The following is a 16,567-nucleotide window of genomic DNA, read 5'->3' as shown; positions in this document are numbered from 1 at the left end:
GCGCCCCAATGTGGCTGCACCTCTGTATCGTAATAATCAGGACCGGTATTTTATTGCCGTGGCACCATATTGTGGGAGTTATCCTGAATTGTAGTTGTATGCATGAGATTAACTTTTTTTTTGAATTACAAACATTTTTTAACATGATCAAAGAAAGTACAATGACATTCTCATGTTATACAGAACAACATTATATAAATTTAACAGATTGTAATCACACCTCCTATATATTTACAAAAACATAGCTCGTCAATAATACAGAGATGATAATAAAATGGGCATGAAAGTAATTGCAAATAAATGAAACAAAACAAACCATTAAAATAAGGAGAAAAACAAAGTTATAATAAAGATACAGGGAACCTAAACAAGGGTCTAAAGTAGCTTATATTCATCTATAAGTGAACAAAACCTTTGAGCATGGGCATTTTAAACTTTTTTTATGCATGTGTATAGCAGCGACATTTAATTGATGAAAGCCTTCATATTTGGGGGGATTTTGCGTAGCGGCATTTATAATACTTTGTTATTGTAATCATGTTGTTCACAAGATAATCGATTTTCTTGTTCTTTGTGATTATTCCTGCTTGGATCATTTTAAAAGAAAAGAAATCTATATTTATGGATTTTGAACTTAACCAAATGTGTAAAGATTGCCAGAGATTTTGAATTATGTGACAGGAATGGATGAGATGAACATATGGACTGTTATTTTGTGGGGAAGAAGCGACGCTCGTTTCCGCTGATTTCGACCTTTCCGAAACCGGAAGTGCTCCCGAGTGTATCCTCCTCTCACTTCCGTCAACGATCTTTGGACCTTTTTAATTTTCCGTCATTTCTAACCGTTTATCCCCACCCAACCTCTGATTTTTTTTTCTTTAGACATTTTTTGTCTGTTTTCTCTCGTTATCACCTAATCGCCACTCTTTTGAATGGCTCTGTCGTCCGCCGTGCGTGTCATTCATAAGAAGCCGTCGTTTTTTCGGGTGGTTAGCTGACGTCTACGTGCACACACACGCAGGGCTAAGCTAACTGTGCTAGCGATGAAGGGAAGTATCGTCTCCTCCTCATTTAGCTGATCTGCTTCCCGTGTGCTGTGTTTGATGAGGGTCTCCCTCAAACCGGGACTGAGTGACGGCGGTCTGACGGCGTTTCGAGGCTAACGGATTGTCCCGGGACTCGGTCGATTCGCTTCAGACTTTCCTGGATCGCCAGCTGTCACAATGATGGACTTCGACAATATACTGGACCTCGCCTCCCAGAACCAGGGTGGGGGTGGTTCACAGGTCAGTTGTACCTCTCGGATCTCACACTGCCCATTAAATTCAGTTAGTTTTTAACGCGTCTGTCATGATCTGATCATGTAGCTCGGCGCCAGCATGACCCTGCACTTTAAAGCCCCACAGCCCTGATGTTATTAACACTGATTGATATTTATCATTAAAAGACAACACCGACTGATCAAAGTCCAGGAACTCTAACTGATGTCTTTCTTTCTGTCTTTCTTTTTTTTTTCCAGAGGAGATATAGCTTACAAACTGGACCACCCAAAAAGGATGCCAGGTCTAAAGGTGTAAATCCTGCTGCTGTGCAGGCGCTGCTGAAGAAGAAAGGAATGGAAGCCAAACAGAAAGGTACCAGCTTCTTTTATTCCTCAAGACACAGATACGACATGGTCATCTCAGTGAAAGGAAAAACTCTTTTTTTAACAGGAAAAACAAACCTTCGGAACCAGACTCAGAGGTGGAGACTCTACTCAGGGTTTCTGCGGGGCTTTTAATAGCATTAGTAGTCATTAAATATATTTTGGGAAACTAAGGGCTTAAACGGAATTAAATATAATTCAATGTGCTTCTCATTGGCGATAAAAAGTATTTAATTTGTTCTTTAATAATATACAGCAGCGATAATATAATACTTATAATAATTTGCCAGACAGGGACATCCCTGTAAACATGCAGAGCTGTTGAGATAAATCTTTTTGTGATAGTTGTCGTATGAAAACCGTCTTTTACAAAAATCAAATATGTTGTTTTTCTTGAGTTCATGGTTGTGGCATTAGAAATTTGACAGTATAGCATTAAAATGGCATTGAAAATCTTATAATTTAAATGGCTGTTCTCTGTAGAAACCCTGTGCAGAACCAAACACAAAGGTGGACTTTCTGAAGAAGCAGACTCAAAGAGGAATATTCTCTGCTGTTCTCGTCAGGGTTAGTAGATAGAAGAGAGAAAAGGATCAGACAGAGATTAGATAGGACAGACATAAATCCACCTGCTGCAGGTGGAAGAGAGCAGGAGGCTCAGACTACAAGCTTCCAGCTGCACTGACGGAGATCCTGCAGGAGTGGAGAAAGAGAGCACAGATTACAGGGGAAAGACAAGATATCAGTGACGTGTAACAGTGAAACACGGTGAATGACAAAGGAAAGAAGCTCAGTGTAGGTCTGCCAGGAGTCTAAAACTACAGCGGCTTCTCTACAAAGTATCCCAGGCTGGCCTGAACCAGCCCTCATTATATATTTTAACACGATATCACAGCTACTGTAATCAGTTAATACTGACAGGAAACTGAAAATACTTTAATTTGTTTCAGAAATGGAAATGAAGAAACAAAAAGATGATCTCTTGGCCAAGAGGGTTGAGTTAAAATCGGACCGTAAAGCACGCGCCATGGCGTCCAGAACCAAGGACAACTTCCACGGCTACAACGGCATCCCAGTGGTGGAAACTCCCAAGAAGAGGAGAACGAAACAAGAAATGCAGCAGAGTAATGCCAACGACGAAAGATTCAGGAATGACGCAATCGACCCGGAGGATGACGAGGATAATTACGAGTATGAACAGACAGATTCAGAGTCGGAGCAAGAGCCAGCACCGCTGAAAGCAGGAAGACCCGTCGGCGGTGGCAGCAGCAGCAGCAGCAGCAGCAAGCCCTCCTCTAAAAAAAACAGCGGACCTGCTCCGCCACCTTTGAACTTTGCTGATTTACTCAAATTGGCTGAGAAGAAGCAGTTTGAGCCTGTTGAACTCAAAACCAAGAAGGTGAAAAAGGAGGAGAGGCTTCGCACGGCTGATGAGATCAGGGAACTGGAGCTGGAGCGCAAGGCTAAGAGGCCAGATAAAGACAAGGACTCCAAGTACGAGAGAGAGAGAGACAGCAAATCTCAGTCCAGCTCCGGTTTGGTCAAAAAAAGCACTTTAGAGAAGGAGCAGAGGAACATCAAACCACAGAAGAGTTCAGCCGAACGAACAGGTCTATCGAATAGTTCAGTAAAGAAGTCTCATCCAGCTCAGTCGAACGATAAAACCTTTTCCAAGTCCTCTGTTAATGACAGAGAAAGAGAGAAAATCAAGAAGTCTCACAGCGATCGAGACAAATCGAAGACTGGCGTGCCAAGTTCCTCTGGGGCCACAAACATGAAAGTTCCTACGAAAGCCACATCATCTCAGGTGCCGACCAAACAAGTCGGCATGAAGCCCTCATTGAACCACAGACCCAGCACCTCAAGTGACCTTAGCTCAAGAAAGGAAAGCTCGTCTTTGCTCTCCAAGAAAGCTTCAGGAATTCCTCCAACGAAGAATTCTGGTCCCGCCGGCAGCGGCCAGAAGTCTCAACATGGGAGCTCCCAGCAGGCCCGGCCAAGTCCGGCTGGCTCCTCCAAGCTAGGGCAGACAGTGGGAGGATCTAAGACTGGAAAGGGAGAACCACTACGGCCTGGAGCGAACGCTGCCTTGAAATCAAGCGGTAATCCGAGACCTGCGTTGGGCGGCCCACCGAGGCCAGGAGGCCAGCCTCAGGCGAGGCCAGGAGGCAGTCCTCAAGCAAAACCCGGAGCTGTGCCACAGACCAAGCCCAAAGGAGTGGGTCTGCACGGGCAGCCCGGAGGTAGTGGATCGCGACCTCAAGGAGTGGGACCGGGCCGGCCCAGTAGCGGATTGGCAGGATCGGGACGGCCGGGTAGCAGCACCGGGTCTGGACCTGGAAGACCCAAATGCACTGTTGTGTCCGAGACCATTTCGTCCAAGAACGTGGGTGGACCGAGACCCGGAGGTCCGTCTCGACCGGGAGAGCCACCCAGACCGGGGATGCAGCCCAGACCGGGGATGCAGCCCAGACCGGGGATGCAGCCCAGACCAGGAATGCAGCCCAGACCGGGGATGCAGCCCAGACCCGGGATGCAGCCCAGACCCGGGATGCAGCCCAGACCGGGGATGCAGCCCAGACCGGGAATGCCACCGAGACCAGGGATGCCACCAAGACCCGGGATGGTACCCAGACCCGGGATGAACAGACCACCAGGTAGGAATCAATGAAAAAGAGACATCAAGACGTTATCAGAGGGCATGGAGGCATTGGGTGTTTCTGTCAGGACTGTAGTTTTACTCCCAATGAAACACGAACAAGATTTAACAGATTCACAGTTTGAGATTTCATGGATTATTTTACGATGTAGGTCAGGGGTGTTGGGGGCCAAAACTGGCCTGCAGGAGACTCCGATCCAGTCCGCTGATCTCTGATCCACTTATCAAATCAGTCGTGCTCCCAGTGCTTCAGATTGTGGCTGTGAAAATATTGTTGAACTGTTTTTGTTGTCTGTCTTAAAATACTTCCAGACTGCTGACATGTTAGCCACTGGATTTACTGACCACCTGACGCACTGACCGTCAGTCAGCTGTTAGCTTAGATCCATTCATACTCCAGCATCACTGTACGGGAGGCGATCTCAGCGGGACAGGTGCTCACCTTAGCTGCATTGCTAATGTTGCTTACAGCATTGTTACTATTCGTCACTTTCAAGAAACACAGCTATTTTAAAAGAAAAAAAAAATCACTGGATTTATTGATACCTGATCAACCAAAAATCGCCATTACTGATATCCACGGATCCATTCAGAACGTCCCTAACTATACAGGTTTTGGGTCAAACAACAAGCACATTTCACGGGTGTCAAATTGATCTTGACCTGATACAACCCAGTTTGATCCTCCCACAGTCCAGAAGATGCTTTCAAGGCCCGTTAGTGACGCTCCGTCCATCACTCTTCATAAACCCCTTCAGATCACCTCATGGCAGCCGTATGTTTGACGCCTCTGATCTGCACCACTAAACTTTGAATAACTTCTTTTCGTCCAGTACCGATGTTGCCGCCCATCACATCGGCCTACAAGAGGAAGTATGAGGACGAGGAGGAGTACGACTCAGAAATGGACGACTTTATCGACGACGAAGGCGAAGACCAGGACGAAATCTCAAAGCACATCAGGGAAATCTTTGGCTACGATCGCAACAAGTGAGTGTTGCCCTGATACCCGGCGTCGTGACAACGCCGGAACGTTCCACTAATGATTCTGCCTCCTCAGATACCAAGATGAGAGCGACTATGCACTTAAATTCATGGAGAGCAGCTGGAAGGACATGCAGAAAGAAGAAGCTAGGAGGTATGAAAACAGAAAAACGCTCCGCCGCCATTGAATTATGGGTGATTTCTTTTCTCATGATGCCGCTTTTCTGTGTTCAGCCTGCGGATGGCAGTGCAGGAGGACTTGGAGGAGGAGAAGAGAGAGCTGGAAGAGCTGAAGAGGAGTGACGCCAAGAGGAGAAAAACCTGAAGCTTCTTCAGCCTTCACATGAAATCAGTAAATTAAAGACGGACAGAGACTTGGCTCTTGAACCACTGACAGACCAGTGGCGGTGTCCTGCTGCTCTCTTGCTGCTTTTTTTTTTTTTTTTTTTTTTTTTTTTTTGTTTTAAATCCCAGAGAGACTCGAGAAGATTTATCCAAGAGAAAAACAGAATATGCACTAATGATTTAGATTTTTTTAACCTCATCAAGCCCATCTCCTGTTATTTATTTCCATCGTGGTTACAGGTCTTAAAGCAGTCATCTTTAAACAGGAGTTACTTTTTTGGACCATACATTAAACCATAGTAATGAGCTATTTTCGAGTGGAATTTGTTACATACTCGTATTTTTTCCAAACAAAACGGACTGTAAAGAATCGTACAGGACAACACTGCAGTTTGGTTTGTGTATTTATCTTCAACTTAATTACTGGGAGGAAAAAAAATGCATCAAAGGATTTTATTTAATTGTTTTAAGTCTTAAATATGACAATCTTTAATGATATCTACAATTCATAAGTTCTACTACAAATGTAGCAGATAATATGACTTTAGGTTGTCCTTGAGAATCAATAAAATCTTTTCTTGCCATTGGTTGACAGGAATTAGTCCTTAATTTTTGAGTGTTTTCTGCGATTTCAAGAGTCAGATTTCCTGAATTGTAACACTTGTGTCAACGGACGCTCGAGTGAGCTGTTCCAGTTACTATAACTGGTGTGCATCAAGCAAACGGATCTGCAGTGCAATTTAGTAATGGATAACAATTCAAACAGTACAAGCAAATTTTTTCCAAATACGTTTCTTTAGAGTAGCATACCCAACAGAGACCCGAGCTGAGATATCGGTGATGGTGTCAGGGGGAGTTTGTCCTAACATGTTTTTTGAGCATTTCACTGTATTTTGGACCAGAGGTTTTCATTAAAATTGGCTTTATGTTCAGATTGTAGACATTTTTATTCGTGTTTGTTTTTGGAAAAATGCCAAAAATAAAGTTTAAAGGTGAAACACAGACGACACACACCTTGGGCCAGTGACTTTTTCCCTCCGAAACGTTTTAAAGCAGCTCATCTGGCAGCCCTGCTCATTTCACAGCTTCTCAACTCAGCAGCTGTGACAGCATCAGACCACATGGTGGCACTGTTGCTGAGGACATCCAGAATGCTCTAGAACTGTGTTGTGAGCCGAGACTGAAGCTGTTTCCCTCCAGCTTGGGCTGTAGATCTGCTCACATAGCCACAGTGTGAGGTTCTGCAGCTGTGTGGATATTTGCTGATTGATGCCTACATTGTAATCATCTGCAAAAAAACCAGTCGCAAGCCAACATCAGCTAGATTTGAGGTTGTTATTCCCAAGCACGCATTGTGCAGACTGTTTTTTCAAGTTGCTTGAATTTTAGGCCCTCTATTAGGGCAATAGCATAGTGCTGAGGAGTCAAACATAAGGCCTGTGGGCCACAACTGGCCCACAGGGAGCTTCAATCTGGTTGGTCCAACTATCAATTAATTTGTAAAAATTTCAAAGAGAACTGATTTTTTTTTTTTCAAGTCACATTTCTTAAGAGCAGCAGACACAACACAACGCTGAGACGCAAGCTCAGATGTCAGTGATGCTGCTATGAAAATTCGCAAATGAGCCACAAAGCCATGCTGTCAGGGTGAGCTTGTAAAAACATGCAGAATGTAACAGCTACAGGAGAAGTTTTTTGGCATTTCACTGTTTAACATCATTGAAATTGGCATCATGATCAGATTGAAATCATAATCAATTGTTATTTTTCAGTTTGGTGAAAGTATAGACATTTTCATCTTGTATACTCTGTAACACAGCAAAGTAAAGCTTTCAGATTTCAATTAAAAGCGTTTTTTGGCTCTGTTTTAACCGGTCACAGCCTCCTCAGGATGACACTGGGCTGGATGGAACCCCTGAACTGAAATCAGTTTGACATCAAAGGTTTCCATTAATAACCTCTTTGGGGGTCATTTTGTGCCAATCAAGTTTCAACATGTCAGTCCATCTCTTTCCTGAAGACCTGAAGACTGCTCACATTGCTTGTCTTCTTTTAAATCAGGCTTTAGGTAACTCTTATCTGCCTAGTCCCTACATAAACAATGAATTTTGTTTATTTATTTTTACTAATTTCATTTCTTTTATCTTAATGATTTTCTTTATACTTGATTTAGTCTCTTCTGTAATGTCTTTGTTTTAATGCATTTTCTCGTAAAGCACTGTGAATTGCCTAATATTATTCAGATATTTTCTCCTTGTTATTACTGTCTGAGACGAGTGGAACCTCCCTGTGGACAATAACCGACATTTCCGAGTTGATTAGTTCAACATTTCCAGGTATTTGTGCGTCTCTTGCGGCGTACTGAAATGTCGAAGCTCAGGAAAAGCTGAGCTCGATCAGCTCCATTTCTGTAGAATGTAAATAAAGGCCATCTGCTCCGATATGTAAACAGCACAGGGGCTCCACCTATCAGGGCGAGTCTGGGTGCTTAGTCCCGCCCCCTCGCTGCCATCCTCCTCTCCCATTGGGTAGCAGTGAGGGACCAGCCCACGTTGCGTCCGCCGGCCCCGCCCACCGGATCGAGGACAAAAACAATCGGCATCCCTTCTCACTTCAACATAAACAAGAGCAGCCAGACTCAAGCGTCCACCTTTTCTCACCGACACCGACTCCAGCGCGTGAGAAATGGTTTCTCCGGTCACGGTGGTGAGTATCGAACCGAGGCGAGGATGGCGGCGCGAGCGACATGAAGGCGAGATTAAAAAAAACAAACCCTCCGCAGCGTGATTTATTGATTCAACGAGGCGCCGAGGGCGACTGAATCATCCTCAGCTTGTCGCATTCAGTCCCCGAAGGCCGGCTCGGTCTCCCGGTGGTTATTTAATTACATTCAGAACGTGTAGACTCCCGGTTGTTTCATTCTCTGGTGATTTCTGCCTGTCTGTGCGCTTTTCACGCTCATAAAATCAACTTTCTTTCTTCCTTTTTTTTTTTTTGTTTTTTTTTTTTTTGGGCACAGCGGCGCCACATCCCACTGTACTCAGGGACGCTTCCACACATTTCCAAAGGCACAAAAAGAAAAAAGCGGTCATGTGACGACCTTTTTTTGTCTAGTTTTTTTCCCCCTTTCCTGTCTCCTCCGGTAACGCATGCGCCGAGCAGTTCTCCCTTTCATCTCCTTTCTGCTTTACAGAGACTCAGCTGTTTGAGTCCATCGAATCTGACTGTTTTGACTGTAATAACGAGATGAGCTCACAAGGTGACATGAATAATTGAAGCCGCCTGAGCATCTTCTTACTTTGACAGAGCAGCTATGAAATGTTAGCCCATTTGCAAGGAGGATGGTGTAACTTGGCCTGGAGTGAACCCTGCTGTGCAGGCAGTGTGTGTTTAGTGTGTGTGTATGTGTGTGTGTGTGTGTGTGTGTGTGAGAGAGAGAGAGGAGCCTGTGTGCAAGAATGTCTGCCAGACAGTGGAGTCGCCTCAGTGATGAGGATGCTGCGGAGGTCCTGGGTTTGCTGGCCTTTTATTAAACCGAGGCCTCAAGTATTCCGGTGAAAAAAACAAAAACAACAGAGTAGAGGTCATTCTTTAATTAAAGTCAGTTTTATTTCCATAGCGCCAAACACAACACAGTCCTTTGAAGGCACTTGCGCAGAGAAAAACCTACAATTCCACGTCAGCAAGCAGAAGAGACGGTAGAAAATAAAAGATCCATCTTAACAGGAAGAAAGCTGCAGACCCAGAATCAGAAGACCGTCGCAGGTGATAGAGAGAGAGAAAAGGAGAGGACAGACAGACCGACAGTGGAGAGGGCATAAATCCGCTCACTGCAGATGGATGGAAGCAGAAGGCTCAAACCACAAACCTCCAGTTCCACTGTCAGATCCTGCAGGAAGGGAGAGGGAGAAACACCACCAGCTCAAACTGTAAATGTCAGTAAATGGAAAGTCACTCTTTTTAACCTTAAGGAAAACAAACAAACAGTAGCGAATGTGTTAACATTAAGAATCTAGAACAATATAATCAGCAGAAATCTTTAGGTAATCATCATAGCGGTGTGTTTCAGATCTATGATAGTAACAGCATTTTAACACTGTCAGTGGTGCGGTGTTGAAAATATCTTCTGTTAAAGCTTCGGGGATTTTCTGAGTTTGCATGTTTTTGCTGTGGTTGCTTGAGTTTTTCTTCAAATAGTCTAGTTTAGATTAACAGTCGTGTCGTCCGTCTGCAGTAATACGTTTGGCTGGTTGTGTTTTCATGCATCTTTTTTAAAAAGATATTTTTATTTATGATGTACAACTTGATGTAAAACCAGGTAATCTGCTAAACTGCATTTAAATTTTGTTGCTGAACATCACTGTGATCTGGATGACTATTTAAGCCATTTTATTGTGTTTTTTTTTGGTAGCCAAATATGAAAAATATAAATTATCATGTTGTTATTTTTATATCCTCCATCTTACATTGAAAGTATATATTTTAGTATATTTTACTCAGGTGAATTAAACTGTTCACTAATATAACGGTAATAATAGAATAAAACAGTTCAACTCAAAAGAATTTTAGAAGTAAAGTACTTTAAACTTAATTGAGTACCTTTGTAATGACAGTGGTGTTAACCAGTATAGCTGACCAGAGATCGTATTTTCACCACTCCTGCCACTGACGTGTAAGATCAGACGTGGGCATCATAAGGCCTGTGGCCCACATGCGGCCCCTCTGATCTGCTTGACCGGCCCTCAGGATGTCACTGGGAAATCCTCCGTCAAATGAAAGTTACTATTATCACTGGCTTTATTTCATGAAAAATGGTCACATTTTTCACATTGTAGACCATTTTGATATTATTGGCTGTCTAGTTATCTTATAGATTTGGTGTTTCGCCGTGAAACAAAAAAAGGAAAAATTAATCAATGAATAGATATAGATTTTCTTTGCTGAACTTGATATTTAGAGAAATTTAATCCTCATCATCAGACGAAAAAAATCACGCAGAGCCTCTACACACATATAAGTTGTATTTAAAAATTAAACTAGAATTTGATGAACACCATCACCTGTGCCTTTTTTGAATAAATGCATCAAAATTATAGAGACAAGCCATGTTTTATAACTTTTTCCAATAGTTAATACATTCTTTTCCACAGTGTTATTTTTCTTGTTACGTTACCTCTTCATCGCCGTGCTGATCTGCGAATGACCTCCAGTCTTGTTGCTGCAGCTGTTAGAAGGAAGGAAACGGTGTTGTGTGGCGTTACGTCGGCGGGATATTGTCATATGACTCACATGCCAGCGGCGGCTGCCAGGACTGTACTTATGTTACAGTTTCCAGCTGGCAGGCTCAGTACGCAAGAGTTTACGCCTCTTTAAATATTTCCTTGTCTCATGTTTCTAATGCTGCAAGTGTCTGACCCAGAATGGTTGATTAGATGTCATCCCGGCTCAGTGACTCTTAGCTCCTTCCATCCACTGGAGCTGCTTTGTGTGTGTGTGTGTGTGTGTGTGTATGTGTGTGTCTGTGTTTCTGTTAACAGCTGTTTGTTTCTTCCTGGTTGACAGTTCAGAGCGCGGGTTAAGAAAAGTCGCCTATATTCAGAAATATACGATCAGTGAGGATCTTCTCTTTGCATTTTTTTCTTTAATTACTCCAGCATCTTGTTGAATAGTTGTTTTAATGAGATGCCGTTTCCACAACAACGTCTCAAGTGACAGTACTTCGTTTTTTTGGCATTCTCGTCTCTGAAAACGTTCTCATTTACATGGCAGCATATTGAAAACGAAGTGTTCATGTTGATCCACGAACTGAGGCTGTTGGTTGTTTTTGTGTTGAAAACACACAGTGTTTCCAGTGGCTTCAAGCACCGTTTTTGTGAAAACGTAACGAAATCCCCTTAACACACTGTTGTATAAATGGGGTAAACCAAGAATAATATAATTTCCTGAATGACTTCATGGAGTCTGACGTCCAGATCGCTGTAGGAACGGGACTCAGTCCAGCGTGTTGTTGACTCCAGCAGCGCGTCAGTGACCGTGTGGAACAGTCAATCATTAACTTTATTCTCATTAAATGGGACAGGCGGCTGCACCCAGTCAGCTGTGTGGCTGCTGCACATTTGCATGCGGCCTCTTTTTTACGATGTGGTCGTTCAGGCAGTCAGATGCTGCATGATAACAGAATGATTCATTTCATTAGACCGTATTCTCTCCGTATAGCTGTCTGTCTGTCACACAGAACCAGCAGCCATCACTCACATCCCTGCCAACACTGATACAAACTAAAGACTCAATGAAGATGAGTTGACTACATGATGCTCGGCACGACGCCATCCAACCTCCGTCCTCCGACCCTCAGATAAATGAAACAATAGAGACTACAGTAGAGCAATTTATGAAATTCAACCAGCAGTTGTGTTTACTTTGGTTGGATGGAACGATTTGTTGCAATCACATTTCAGTTAATGGGATTACAGGAGGGTTGGTAGAAAATTTAATCTTCTAATGTCAGACAGTATCATCATTCTAAGCCAGCGGAGCTCAGTTCATCCGGCTGAACGGTAAGCCGGTAGAGGACACAACACGACACTGAGACCTGAAGCTGGGGCCTCAGGGATGCTGCTGCTCTTCTTGAAAACGTTGCGGTGTAAACGAGGCCTAAGAGTGTGTCTGACGCCTCTGAGTTCGACCGGAGGTTCTGGGAATCCTTCCTTCCTGGAGTCTCTCTGACTGCCTCATTAGACTGAAGATCCACAACAATCGAAGTGACTCATCCTCATTGAACGTCAGCTTCCAGTCCGTCGTCCCTGCTCCTGATTCGATCACAGAGTCTATATGTGTCGTGGCCGTAATGTGAGCCATCCCAGATCCCAGCAGCACAATAGAAAGATGCTCAGCTTCTCTTCTGACCGGAGTTTTGGTATCGGCTGCTCTGGGAGAGCTGCCAGGGTTCTCCTCTCCTGTTTGGCTTGAACAAGTCCGATAAACTCATGAGGTGGAGAGGAGGCCGTTCGTTCCCATCATACACTCATCGGTGGCTTTGGGGCGCTGAAAAAATTCCTTTCATACCTGGAAGAGGCCGATAAAATCTGAAATGGATACATAATCTGAACGTAAAAGGTTTTTAAGCACGCGTTACCTGCTTGATTAGATGGTCTGATAGAAAACTCGTTATTCCACATTTTGCTGTTGGAGCTTGAACACAGATGACCCTCAGATGAAGTGAGTAGGAAACCACACACACACACACACACACACACACACACACACACACACACACACACACACACACGAGAAATGTTTTAAACACACATCACTGTGGGAGAACCTGGACTTGCTGTATTGTCTCAGCCTCCATTGAGCTTCTCTGAGTTTAAACACGCCACTGGCCGAGTCGTGACCGTTTGGGTCACTTTGCTCTTGTTTTCCTGCGGATGCTGGTATCAGGTGGGGCGGCGCAGGTCGGAGGTCACTCACACATCGCACTTTGATTCTGCACTGTAATTTGGTCGAGTCGTTTATTAAGTTCTTGTGCAATCAGGCGCCTCACCCACCTCCCTCCTCCTCCTCCTCCTCCTCCTCCTCCTCCTACCCCTCTCCTTCTGTCCACTTCTAAATATCATCATCCCTCCTTCTGTCTTTCTTTCCTTCTTGGAGCGTTTCCACTCCATCTTTTCACCTCTTGCAGAAAAGGATTACGAGACAACTTTTGAAGGGAAAGCACATTTCTTTGAACTTTTCTGAGGAGCTTGTAAAGACACCCATAATGCAATGCTGTCGGAGAAGGATTTTTTTGTTTTGTTTTGACATTTCACTGCATTTTAAAGCAGAGGGTTTCATTAAAATTGGGTGTACGTTGAGACTGGAGTCCTTTTTGACAGTAATTGTTTGTTTTTATGCAAAAATATAGACATTTTCTTCATCTGTGCTTTTTAAAGTTTAAATTTTAGGGTTGTTATGACTCTAGTTTACTAGTCCAGCCTGCTGAAGATGAAACTGTCCTGCATGTGGCCCCTGAAGTAAAATGTGTTTCCCTCTGTATTGCAGTTTTTTTGGCATGTACTAAGGTGATTTGGGTAACCTGCCTCTACTCGTCCCCCTCCTCCTCATCCTCATCCTCTATCTCCCACTCAAACATCTTTCCACCAGTGACCTTAGATTCAGTGAACCCTCGCTCACTTTCCCCACGTCTTCGTCTGTTCCTGCCCCGAGTCCGCTGCCATGTGAGCGATTCTCAGAACGGTCGGTGGGTGGTCGTTCAGGAGGCGTTGTGAAACCCTTCTCTCCTCCGGCGACCCCGTTGGGCCTCCTCTATTTGGACAGAATGAAATATGACTTGTTCACGCTGTTACAAAAGAGAACTCCGGCCCCGAACGGGACTCGCAGTTCTCAAAAACAGCGGATACCAAAGGAGGCGAGAGTACGAACTCAAGTAGGATGAAAAGGAGGAAATCGAGAAAGGTTACTTGGAGTCAGGCCAAGAGTGTGAGACGGGGTTTTCATGTTCCCCATTCGACTTGCTGCTTCCACAAAGTCTGACTTCAGCCACAGGACATGTGCCTGCCTGCTGGGGAGAAACTAATGAGCACGCAAATCAGCGCCTGCAGCCTGTTCCCGCTTTCTGCCTCCGCGGCGCACGCTAATCAATAATATGTTTGGTTCATCACATACAGGGCTGACTGCTGTGTCTGACTGCGTTTCCTGTATTCGATTGAAGACGGTTTGAATAAATGAGGATCAGTAATCAGCAAACAAAATCACCGAACATGAGAGGAAATAATTAAGACTCGACAATACTGGTTTTAAGTATCGTGCAGTCTGTAAAGTCGCCTTTGAATCTGCCTCCAGGTGAAGAGCGAGGGCCCGAAGCTGGTGCCGTTCTTCAAGGCGACCTGCGTGTACTTCGTGCTGTGGCTGCCCACCTCCAGCCCGTCGTGGTTCAGCGCCCTCATCAAGTGTCTGCCCATCTTCTGCCTGTGGGTCTTCCTCCTGGCCCACGGCTTCAGCTTCCTCGGCGCCCACTCCAGCGCTCGCAAGATCCTGGCCGGCCTCATCTTCTCGGCGCTGGGAGACGCCTTCCTCATCTGGCAGGAGCAGGGCTACTTCGTCCACGGTGAGGAGCGAAGAGAACTGGGTCTGGGTTCGCATCCAGTCCGGGTCCTTTCAGTGGGGGGTCCAGGTGTTTTCTTGTTTTTGACTAAGCTGGTGGGCAGCCACATGTCAGAGCGTTTAGGGAGCGGTGACTCTTGTCTGTTGGATAGATAAGTAAACTGCTTCCAGCTGTTGTTATTGATAAGCTGTGTGTCTGATAATATTCACGCCCTCCATATAACGTCCCGCAGGACTCCTGATGTTCGCCATCACTCACATCCTCTACTCGTCGGCCTTCGGGATGAAGCCCCTTAACATGCGAGCGGGCCTGGTCATCGCCGGCGTGTCGTCCCTGAGCTACCTGCTGCTGTACCCCTACCTGTCGGGGCCCTTCACCTACCTGGTGGCGGTCTACATCGGCCTGATCGGCTTCATGGGCTGGAGGGCCATCGCCGGCCTGCAGCTGGCCAACGACCTGTGGACCTGGACCAAGCTGTCCGCCTGCCTGGGCGCCGTCCTCTTCATGGTGTCCGACCTCACCATCGCCGTCAACAAGTTCTGCTTCCCCGTGCCCCACTCGCGAGCGATCATCATGGCCACCTACTACGCGGCGCAGATGCTGATCGCGCTGTCGGCCGTGGAGTGCCAGGACGTGGAGGTGGCCAGGAAGAAGAGAACATGAGCGGGCGCCACGGAGGCGGCGGCTCCCCTCGCTTTGACCCCCAGCGATCGTGGACACATCACACTGCCAGATCCCCGACCCCCGGCCTTCATCTCAGTGTGGCGCCCTCACGCCGCTGTTACCATGGCGACTGTTCCCCCACAGTCCGTCCGTGGTTGTCGCCCTGGTGTCCCACTAGTATGGTAGTCTTACATGTCTTCTCAGCGTGAAGACTTTGTGGTATTATCTTCAGTCCTACCTGCCTCCTTCAGACCCTGAGCGGCTGTCTCTCTACCGAGTTACCATGACAACAGGAGTAGTAATATTAACCTATTTTGAGTATTACTTTACTTTTAACCATTTTAATTTGATGGGAGCATGTCACTTGACAATTTTATGGTGTGTATGTGAGTGTGTGAGCGTGTGTGAGTGTGAATGTGTGTCTTTATTTGTTAGATTAACACTCTTACCTCGATTTCAGTCTTTTCACACACTGACATCCAAACAGTAACACAATCCACCCTTTTATTTTGCTCCTCCGTGTTGTTGCCAGTGACCTGGTTTTTAAAGGGAGTGTATGCTGTTTGATTTTTTTTTTTGTTCATTTTGTTGTTTTGATGTGTGTTCCCCTGAATTAAGGGTGCTATTCTCTCAGTCAGGATCGTATCCTCGCCGGTTCTGTTATCAGCTGTCTTTTCCATTTCACTCACAGAAACCACACTGCCTTTGTTCACCCCGCTATTTAATCTCCCAGCCCCAGTGTCTGTGAACCAGTTTAAATGTTGTTTTCCTAACCAGCAAGACACAGGAAGGAGGAGGGAGACAAAAACGAGCCGGCGCGATGTGAAGGCGGGAATGGAAAGTGGCCCGACTGCAAAAAAAAAAAAAAAAAAAAAAAAAGAATGTGTATTTCAGCTTTGACGATCAAATATCTATATTAGGAGAGGTGGGAGTGAGGTCTGACGTCCTGCTGCGACAAAGAAGGCTCAGTAAAAGTTGTTCTCACAGGAGACGATGCTCCAGAGAGCACTGTCAGTTCTTTCTTACCAGGAGGTTTTCTTTTTTTCTTTTTTGTTTTTTTGAGGAGCATTGGTGCAAGTGTCAACACACAGGCACACCTGACACTCGCACTTCCCGCTGGTTTAGTTATTAGGAAAAGTTCACAGGGATCCTGTTGCTGGGCTCG

The 16,567-nt window shown here is 45.2% G+C and overlaps 2 protein-coding genes across 2 annotated transcripts; both read left to right on the top strand.

The window, feature by feature from the left end:
* Positions 1-811: 811 nt before the first annotated feature.
* On the top strand, positions 812-6,630 carry spty2d1 (SPT2 chromatin protein domain containing 1). Its single transcript, XM_030095532.1, has 6 exons — positions 812-1,286; positions 1,520-1,634; positions 2,596-4,302; positions 5,138-5,294; positions 5,365-5,442; positions 5,523-6,630. The coding sequence occupies exons 1-6, from the start codon at positions 1,224-1,226 to the stop codon at positions 5,611-5,613; spliced, it is 2,211 nt and encodes a 736-aa protein (XP_029951392.1). The 5' UTR covers positions 812-1,223; the 3' UTR covers positions 5,614-6,630.
* A 1,634-nt stretch (positions 6,631-8,264) lies between these two features.
* Positions 8,265-16,310, top strand: tmem86a (transmembrane protein 86A). Its single transcript, XM_030095537.1, has 3 exons — positions 8,265-8,339; positions 14,478-14,742; positions 14,972-16,310. The coding sequence occupies exons 1-3, from the start codon at positions 8,319-8,321 to the stop codon at positions 15,400-15,402; spliced, it is 717 nt and encodes a 238-aa protein (XP_029951397.1). The 5' UTR covers positions 8,265-8,318; the 3' UTR covers positions 15,403-16,310.
* Positions 16,311-16,567: the final 257 nt, after the last annotated feature.

Source organism: Salarias fasciatus, chromosome 7 (assembly GCF_902148845.1).
Source record: "Salarias fasciatus chromosome 7, fSalaFa1.1, whole genome shotgun sequence".
Taxonomy (NCBI): Eukaryota; Metazoa; Chordata; class Actinopteri; order Blenniiformes; family Blenniidae; genus Salarias; species Salarias fasciatus.
This window is presented reverse-complemented; position numbering and strand designations above follow the sequence as displayed.